Raw genomic sequence first — 10,057 nt, 5'->3', positions numbered from 1 at the left:
TTTTTAACAGTCAGTGATAGTTTTATGAGAGTATTTTTCCTAAAATCTCACAAAAGATGTTTATCAATCCCTCAAAAAACAAGATTTTAAAAATGACATGATTTGAGTCAAATTTTGGAACAACTGACGCCAGAGTAAATAAAAAACCTTGTATGTGATGAAATAATGCAGACGTTGCTGGTTTCTATGAGAGACCAGCAATTGTGTGTGAGGTAGGTCAGTCAGGTTTTCTTGTTTAGACATGTTGCAGAGTGACACATCGCTCTCTGATTGTCATGTTGGTTTTCCCTGTATTGGTAAATAAATGTGTTGGTGGTAAGACTGGTATACCGGTGACCCAACCAAGTTTTTCAGTAGATGGTTGCTCTTCATTCTGGTTGACCCTGGTCTGTTGTCGCACTCTAATGGAACTGACTGTGAAAGCTAAAGTGGAATATTAGGAAAAATCTTACAAAACTCTAAATAGGCGAGCTGTCTTTGCTCTAATACAACCAACTGTTAATGCCAATTAAAAAATGCTGTCTAATAACAGCAGTCTCCTCTTAGTTAAACAGACTTCTGGCTTCATGTGGATTTTTAGGATAAAATGAGTTCACGTTTAAATATCTTTCTTAAAAAGTGCCAAAATATGCAACTCTTGTTAGTTTCCTTCTTCCAAAAGGACAGAAAGAGAGGGGGAAAAGAACATTTTCACCACATGCACCATGAAATATATTCTCCTTTCTTTAACATAGCCACTTTAAGATGCAGATGCCTGTGCCAGCATGCTGATAAAACAAACAAAGAAAAGAGTGCTACTTATTAATTACAGCATAATAATTCCAATAATATCATATGGTGCTGCAGAGAATTTATGTCCTGGGAACCTCAAAGTCTGAGACATGTCTGTGGTGTCTTTCTGAGGTGTGGTCAGGGCCGGAGGGCAGCGCAGAAGAGCAGGAGGCAGATGAGGTTTGAGTTGGAAGAGGGATCAGCGCTGGCTGTTGATGTGCTGGGATTTGTTGTTGTTGTTGTTGTTGTTGCTGATGCATGTCTGCATGTCTTTGTTGAAAAAATGCTGTAAGGCTGTCCTCTATGGGTGCATTCACAGCGGCCGCGCTGGACACTGAGTCTTTGGATTCCTGAATGGTGCTCTGCAGTTTTTGGCTGGGGCCCTGAGAATAAAAATGAAGACATTGAAAATAGGTTCAGCATCTCAAACATTTTGTGTGATCTGCTAATATTGACAAACAAAACTCTGGGGCCTATAGGTAAGCAGGATTTACCTTGAAATTACTTTATTCACAGAAATGTTATTTACTAATTAAGTGACCTGCAAAGCTTGTGTTAGTTGTCTACACAAGTGTACTACTAATTGATTTCATAGAGATGTATCAGAGTAAAAAAAAAAATCAAATCCATGTCACACTTTTTGGATTTCACCTTTTGCTGATTCTTGATATAACAGAAAAAATTCCATCGCAAACATAGAAGATTATAGTTTCAACTTGACTTAATGTGATAACGTTCAAACATAAACACTTAAGCAAAATTTCAGACTTCTGATCAAAGAAAGCCTTCATACTTGAGTGTCTGTATGGCTGAATAAATGGCTTGCAGACAGAGCAACTGGCTGAACCTTCACAGCGGATCTTTGATATTCTGGACTGGCTGTCACAGTGCTGTAGGCGGGGGGTCCTAGAGTCGGCTGTCTCTGCAGCATCTGCAGGATGGTTTGAATATCTGATATCAAGTGCGACTCCAACCTGAAAAAGACCCAAAACAATGAGTTAGCATTACCAAAACCAGAAGAGCTGAATGTATAATTCTGACTGAGTCTAATGAGGGCTAAAAACACCCAGTGCATGTCACTGAGCGGTAGATGGAGCTTATATGCTGTTTTCCGGAGGACTGATGAAAGAGAATGTAAAGGTGTGGAAACACATGGTGGAAGACTAATACTGCTCCGGCAAGCAGTGATAATGAGCTTTGTGTGGGAAGTGTGAGTTCACCATTTATTGTGCAAATTAGTTTATTATATTTGTTAAGTCAATCTAATTAGGACCAGATATCACTCAATTATTTTGAGTGATATCTCACTGTATCTGAGGTACAATGAATTTCAAAAGCAGTAACATATTCCCTTTTATGTAACAAACTGATTTTGAGGGGCAGAGGGGGTGGGGGGCATTTTCAAGAAGCTTTCACAGAAAATATTACATCACCCCTTTTCCTTCCTCTGCCATATGCTTTCAGACATGTTAAGCCAGAAAAAAAACTCAACGTGACAGAAAAGTGCTGCTGATCCTGCAGCCAGTGTGCATTAGGGAGAAACTAAGGTGAGGTGTAGTGCAGTGGATGAGATGTTTTATTTGTGCACTGTAAAATGAGTTATCCCACTTTTCAGGAACCGTGATACCTTCTCACATTCGCTGCTACAATCCCAGCTAAAAATAAACTCATGCAAGTTCAGGTGGCTGCAAACTTGGTACAGTATCTATGGACGACGCGATTCCTCATTCACAAAACGGTGAGAATAAAATGTCTGTTTATAGAAAACAGCCTGGAAAAAAAAAACAACAACAAAAAAAACCATTGATTTTACTTTAAACTTCTCTTTCAGACTTTGTCCTTAGTCATCACTTTCTTTCTCCTCTGTTCTATTTAACACCTCTTAAAAATAGCACAGACTTAGCTCCAACTCATTCTCAAGTTTAATATGCTGTGGTTCTGTGGAGATGCAGTGTATCCTGCTTCCAGTAGATCCAGCCTCCCACTCTGATTCCTACAACAGATTCTGCCAGCTCGTTGTCTTCCTCCACCTACTCATGGGCATGCAATGCTCGTTTTCTGTCCTTTTAACAGTGTGGGAGGTGACAATGTAAAAATATTATGAACTATGTCATCCTTAAAGGAAAGTAGTGAAAAAAAAAACAACAAAACTTTGAAGTGGTAGGTGCATAAACGTGGCTTCTGCTTCTTCTTCCCCCAGTGTCGGCTGAATATCTTTCTTAAATAGCTTTATGTTCAAGGTGACCACGCAACATGGAAGTCAGTAATTGTCATTTAGCAGAATATGTGCATTTGCGCCTATTTTCATCCATGCTAACCCATTAAGAATGCTTATTTTGCTAATTAGTCCAGTTTGTAAGTGCGCACTTTCAATGCATTTGGTTAGTTCGTCTTTTATATACTGGTGTTCAGCGATCTACAAGGCTAAACCAAAGTGGTGGCCAGGTTTCAAAGCAGCTAAATACAAAAGGGGCTTATTGGATTGCACCGCTAGCTCACGCTAAAGAGGCGTAAATGTGCATTCTTTAGTTTAAGTAGCTTTTTGTATGTTGTTAGCAGTTTGTATTTAGAGTCCATGTCCAAGTTTTGTTAGAGATATGGATTATATCTCTAACATTGTGTTAGTTACCCCTTGTCAGATTTATTCGTGCCTGAACTCAGGTTGGTAAGTTCAATTCTGTCTGAGTTCAGTTTTGTTCATTTGACATGAACATTTTTCGAACTACCCTTTAGCTTATGCATTGTCGTACGCAGAGCTTAAAAAAAGTTAATGGGCACTTATTATGATGCTTCCTTCAATTTTGTATGGCCCATAAGTCTATTCAAAACACGTTAATTACATCTTTTGCAAGACATCATTCTCAGATAAGATTTCACTTCCTCGGTTCAGAATGAGCTGTTTTATGGCCTCTTGTCACATTATGCAAATAAGCTGTTGCTGGCCACGCCTCCCAATTCAATGCTTATGCTCGCAATTTATGCATGTGAAAATGGCTGCAAACAGATGCACAACAAGTGTAGATCTTTGACCCTGAGTCAGACCCAGAAGCAGAAGAAGTGGATCCAGCAAGGATGCTGTAAGCAGTATCTGAATGTTTTTTTATTTTTTTTTATTTGACTGTTTCTAGAAGCAGTAGAGACCCAAATGTAAGTACAAAACATACAAAACTTTAATTGAAGTCACAAGAATTCGGACAATCCACTTATTTGGGTTCAAATAATGGCCTCACCACATCTTATAACCTATAATGTACTTAGAAATTCATCACCATAAATCCTATGTGTGAAGTTTATGTGTAATCTGTAAAGCTAAATGAGCAATAATACGTTTTTCTAACCTTGACCTAAACCATTAATCACTGGAAAATCTCTAGACATTAGCATCAGCATGTCTCTGTTTTCTAGAGGGTAAATTCACATCGCCTGACAATTATTCGTAATTTTATTTACATATAGCTTTAGCATCTAACTTTGCAAATTTTGCATGCACTTCAACAACTTTTAGCTATTTTCGGTTTGTTCTTATTTTTTTCTGATTTAGATTAATTCTTACTCTTTGCTATTGTGCCTCCCCACATATAAATATAGGTGCACTGAGATTTCTGTCCTATATCTGTCCAAACAAAGACAGCAGCTGCAACCTCCACTTCATTAAAAGAATGAATAGAAAAAAAAAATCCACACAGATTTCTACCTATATCTTTGTTGAACAACCCCCCCCAAAAAAAACAACAAAAAAACAAAAAACAAAAAACATCATGCTTGTATGAACAAATAAAGTTTCATAGACTATGGCAGACAAATTAGGATGGAACTTCATTTTGCTGACTCTAAAAACTTGTACCTGTTTAAGTGCTCCTGAAGCTGACCTAAGCGATGTTCCACCTCGCCGTATGTGATTTCGCTGGCAGAGTTATCGTCCTCTCTCAGGTCCTGGATCTGTGCTGACTCATCCAGGTAGTCCTCAGGCTTCTTACAGGCCCATTTATCACAGCGCAGATCTGGACAACCACACCAACACATGTGCTTTACATTTTTCATATGTGGCTCAGAACAACGTCCTCACCACACAAAAAGAAAACCAAAATAGAACGCAATTAATCTTTGCTCCAGAGCTGTGTGTAGGTTTGTCCTTGTAATCTATCAAGCTTTTGTTGCAGGTGGACTCTGCAACAACTGTTTGCCCTGTTGTTATCTCTGCTGGGCACACGGCAGTTTCCTGCCGGCTGTCCTGCGATATGTGCTGTGTCCCCCTTTTGTGGGTTTAAACAACGACCGGGCTTTATCTGAAAGAGTGTTCTTTGCAGGTGGGTTTGTCAAAGCATGAGCTGCACAGATTAAATACTGACCAGTCTTCAGATTTTTTTTTCCCACTCAGATCTCCAACTGCCTTCAAATGAGAAAGAACCTCAGAATGACTGGAATAGGTTGTCCTTAGGATCCGTATTTTAGATTATTATAAATAATGCTTTTTTGCAGGGGTGTAATGATAAACAAATTATTTTCAGATCAACCCTTTCAAATCAGCTCATTTGTGTACTCAACAATAACCTTGTTTTAAACCTGAACATAAGCAGAATACTTGTTTAGTGCATCCATCACTCTACTTTGAACGTTACCAAAGCATAACAAAACAGAAGCATTGTCCGCTTATGGCTAAAGTCTGCTATTTGAGAGAATTTAGCTTACTCAGACAGCCACAGTGATTATGAAGAAAAAGAAGTAGACCAAAGCAAAACGTTGTTGGTGTTTTTTGACAGCAACAAAGTCATGTAACATTACACTTAACTTCGCTCCCCAAGTGATCAATGATACTTGAGAAAAAAGTCCACAACCAGCCGCCCGGAGCATTCAACCAGCACAAAATGCCACACAGCATATACGTATATGACACTCAAGTGTCAGAGGTGTCCCACCAGTTGCATTGTTTTTTTTTAGTTTTTTTTTAATTCTTTTTATGGTGTATTTGAGTTCAAATTGTACAGTGGATTCCCTGCATTAAAACAACTCTAAAGTGATTGAAAAACTTTTATTTTAAAATGTTGGCTCAGTCTTATTCAAAAATCCCTAAACACTGACAATTTTCAAGTGGCTTTATTGTTCTTGAATCTATCAGAATGAAATAAGAGAAAAGAAATGTGATTGAAGTTACTGAAAATATACAAAGCAATAGCTGAAAAAAAAAAAAAAGGTACGTAGAAAACATTGATTTGTGTTTACTGTTACGCCCCTATAATTTTAAAACAATGAAATCGTTTTCACACCAATTTTGCCTGCCTAAAAGAGTCTAATCCAAATGCTTCCAGCAATCACTACGTTGCTCTACTTAACCAGCACTGGAATTTCAAAATTTAACAGCCAGATTAGTTTTAATTCTTCAAACTGTCACAGCTCACACTCAGACCTTTGCCCTTACTCTCAAAATGTCTCTTTTTGCAAAGTAAATATCTTCATGTCAGACATACAGCTATTCATCTGCATTAAATTGCATTGTTGCTTAGTGAAATGTCATGCAGTTTAGTTCGAGGCTGTTTTCTGTTTTCACTCTGGTTTCTTGTGTGTGTTGAGGAGAAGTTCACTAGAGACCAAAATCTTTCAAAGTTTCCCTGACACCCCTTTGACTGTAGGCCACAAAGAATTTAGGCTGTTTTGAAGGCAAAAGTGTCTCTTTTCTGGAAATAGCAATCTGTACCTAATGTCTAATCAATCAATTTACAGTTCTGTGCAAAGCTTTAAATAATTTTTAATTTCTTTACACATCGCTTCCAAAAAGCAACAACTTATTGTAACCTTTCGTGGTCTTCTTAATCAATAGTACTGCAGTCTCTCTGAAGGTCCTTTAAATGTTTTGTTCTTCAGCTCATTCATCAATAATTTTCAACTTTGTACCAGTCGACCGTTAGAGAATTATTCTTGTGTGTGTGAGTGTGTGTGTGTGTGTGTTAATCCACCTAATTCTGATCGATTAATCATTCACTCGTAAAAAAAGCTCCTTTTAATCCAAAAAGACAAACCAACATTGTGTCCACACATAACAGACAGCTTTGCAAAGGACCACTTTAATTTGAATTCAATTTTTTGATATCTGATGAGCTGATTGCCAAAATTGTTAGTTAAATTTATGAACACTACTAAACAGAGTTTGACAATTTTATTCTAGCATAATAAATGATTTCCAAATAGGTATTATCATCATGTGAAGGAGAATTCGTCTCTTTGTCCTGTTTCAGATCTTTGATAGACGTTTTCCCCTCCTGCTTATTAAGACTTTTCACTGCTGATAGTTTTTTCAAGCCTGATACTTTTTCCTTTGTGTCCTCCATTTTCCTGGTTTCTTCAGTTTTTAAGCACACACTGCACAATCAGCTGTCATGTTCTGATGTGAAAACCAGACAAGCAATTAGTGAGTCCAAAGAAAAGCTCTGGGAACCTTCAGAAAACCTAGAGAACAAATGATCAATACAATTGTAAAAGATCACAAGAAAGTCTGACTTCCTGGAAAAATAAAAAGATAAAAAAAAAAAAAATCAATGCCAAGACATTTGTCAAAAAAAATTGAGAGGTCAAAGTAATTTTTTAAAATCACACACCACATTCATCTTTAAGGTCATATCCACTTCGAACCCAGTAAATTCTCAGAAATAGCTTGCAGGTGAAATTATTTCTGCACTACAGTTATAAATAGGTTATCCTACCTTCTATAGAGGGTTTTCTGTCTATGGCGTCTCTCACAATAAGGTCTGAGTCCAGCACTGGAACACTGAGTGAGGAAGAACCCAGGGCCACCGAGCACCTTTTCAGGCAGGAGTTAGAGCCTCTCTCATTTTGAATATCTTTATCTGCTTCCTTGTTTTCCTCTGGGGGAAAATAATCAAGAAGTCAGTGGGGAAAACAACAGGGCATATTCCACATAGATCACAGATTCTTAAAAAGACAATAATAAAGAGCACATTTCTAATAACTGTGCATGCCTTGCAAATCTTTACTAACCTGTATGTGTATCTGGGGTGAACGAGATTCTTCTTTTCATGCTTCTATTATCATCGGGATCTGGATCACCCTCTTGGGCACCAGCAGACTAAAAAGAGTAGATTGAAATAACTAAATAAAATGGTCAATATTTTTTACTAATTCAGAAGTTGTGCAAAAAAAAAAAAAAAAAAAAAAATTAGATTTCAACAAATGTTCAATAGTTGAAAACACAAAACACCGTTGCGTTCAGAAGTTTAAGGTTGCTCATAACTGGCAAAAAAGGCGTAAATATTTTAATTACTTTAAATCATTTGTTTTAGTGGGTCAGACTGAAGATAAAACAAACAACTTTTTTGATTTACAAAATAAAACTGAGTTGGGTGCACAAGTTGGAATTTACTGTGTGGTTTAATTTTAGCAAGCTGAAGAAAAAAAGAACTCATGTCTTTCCATAGCCATCAAAACTCTGGATAAAGTTAAACTCCAGCATCTATTTCTTGTTTTTAGAACTCACTTCAGTAATTTGTTGCAATTTGTTGTGTAATTCCACGGCAAAAAGACGACGGGCTCAAATGTAAAATTAATGGCACAGATAACCTTAATGAGCATACACAAACTTCTGAGCGAATCTGCGTGTTTTCTTAAACGGCTTTAAGCGTTTCAACCTTTGTTGGATCGTCTCTGAGGTTGAAGGTAAGCTCCAGGTTGTTGAAGAAATAGTCCGAGAACTCTGGGTACATATCCAGCACCTCCAGCAGGTCTTCTCTCTGAATGGTACTCAGGTCGCAGTAACACAGAGCGCGCACGTCTGCGTTGGACTTCCCAGGTGTGGTGTAAAGATGGATCATTTCTCCAAATATATCATTTTTTCCTGTTAAGGGTACACAAGGGATAAAATTAGCGAAAGGGAGAAATACTTCCTCTATACCTATGTGCTTACACAGAAGAATTTGTGTTAGATTTCCAGTGGGACATCAATCTGTTTGTTGTTTGTCTCCAAAGGGCAGAGGAGGTGCTTCTTTTTTGTGGTTAATGAAAATCAAACTGGGTCTCCTCTCTCTCTCTCTGAAGATGTTCTCCCAAGGCCTGGGCATCAGCTGCCTTTCTATCTTTGATCCATTATTCATCCTGAGGAATAAGCACTAACACAAAGCAACTTTGATGTGCAGTAAAAGAGAGGGCTGCTGGTGATTGACACACATTACTTGTTGTGCACTTCAAAGGAAATATTTGAGTTGGAGACTGCGCATAATGAAGCCAGTTCGTCGGCGAACTCTCATAATATCACGGATTCTGCTGTACAAAAGGCTTAGTTTTCAATTGGTGGTACAAAAAGCATCCCTTCTACTTAAATAGAGACCCATTTCTGCAAAGGACAAGAGGTCTAGTCTAAAGGCCATCATGAAAAATCCCTTTGTTGCAGTGTGGGGTTCACTAAATGCCAACTGTGTAAGCAGGGGTTCAGGAAAGAGAGATATGATACGCTGGCTGCCAGTGCTCCGTTCACAGCACGCATCAGACACCTTTCTACGGCAGAGGCAAACCGCACACAGAGTGATACATTTCTCCCCGGCAAGCAGCTCTCAACACAAGGATTTAGATAATCGTTAGTGCAGCAGACTAATTTCATACCAATGCAACCAGCTTTGCAGCGTTATTAGGGGAGAAAAAAAGTGTCTGAGCATTATGAGCATATCCACTATAAGGTATAGAGACTTAATGAGGATAGAAAAAAATAACCCCGTAGCATTCCACGTCTCCAAATTAGAGAGAAAAAAAATCACTATTGATCACAAAAGTTTAAGATGTCTTAAACTTTCTTTTGCATTTTCATGTAATAACCCCTTATATCAGAGCATTGTTCACACAAGTCATCTGAAAATGGAAAGCTTTTGTCACAACTGCAGACCAAGACTGGGATAGCACTAATCAGAAAAAACAGCTAAGAGGCCCATGGTAACAATGGAGTATCTGGATAGAACCGCAGGTCAATGTGTGGACAGGACAACTATTAGTCATCCCCCTCCAGAAATGTTGCCATTATAGAAAACTGGCAAGTTTGTTCAATTGGTGTGAAGAAGCCAAATCCCACCTCACATGCAGCTTGCCACACGCTACACAGAGGACATAATTAGACCTAAATCTAATTAAGGATGTTTGACACAAGCTGGAAATTGATGTTTAGAGATCCTTATAATCTGACTTAAGTTCTGATGGAAAGGAAAACCATGTGCGAAGCTTGTCAAGACATATCTTTAAAGACTTAAAGCTGGAATTGCATCCAAATCTATATTTGGATGCAAATATATATTTG

At 38.1% G+C, this 10,057-nt stretch overlaps 1 protein-coding gene across 1 annotated transcript in view; it reads right to left on the bottom strand.

Moving 5' to 3' along the window:
* Positions 1-6: 6 nt before the first annotated feature.
* The window catches only part of kcnh7 (potassium voltage-gated channel subfamily H member 7), a 52,333-nt gene continuing 42,282 nt past the window's right edge, over positions 7-10,057 (bottom strand). Inside the window, exons 11-16 of the mRNA XM_016668731.1 lie at positions 8,409-8,614; positions 7,762-7,849; positions 7,467-7,628; positions 4,616-4,772; positions 1,565-1,745; positions 7-1,154 (exon numbers count right to left, since the gene is read on the bottom strand). Coding sequence (XP_016524217.1) covers positions 852-1,154; positions 1,565-1,745; positions 4,616-4,772; positions 7,467-7,628; positions 7,762-7,849; positions 8,409-8,614 — 1,097 coding nt within the window. The 3' untranslated portion in view covers positions 7-851. The remainder of the gene's footprint in view (positions 1,155-1,564; positions 1,746-4,615; positions 4,773-7,466; positions 7,629-7,761; positions 7,850-8,408; positions 8,615-10,057) is intronic.

The sequence above is a fragment of the Poecilia formosa genome, unplaced genomic scaffold (assembly GCF_000485575.1).
Source record: "Poecilia formosa unplaced genomic scaffold, Poecilia_formosa-5.1.2 Scaffold16, whole genome shotgun sequence".
Classification (NCBI taxonomy): domain Eukaryota; kingdom Metazoa; phylum Chordata; class Actinopteri; order Cyprinodontiformes; family Poeciliidae; genus Poecilia; species Poecilia formosa.
Note: the sequence above shows the minus strand (reverse complement) of the source record. Positions and strands in the feature narration are given on the sequence as shown.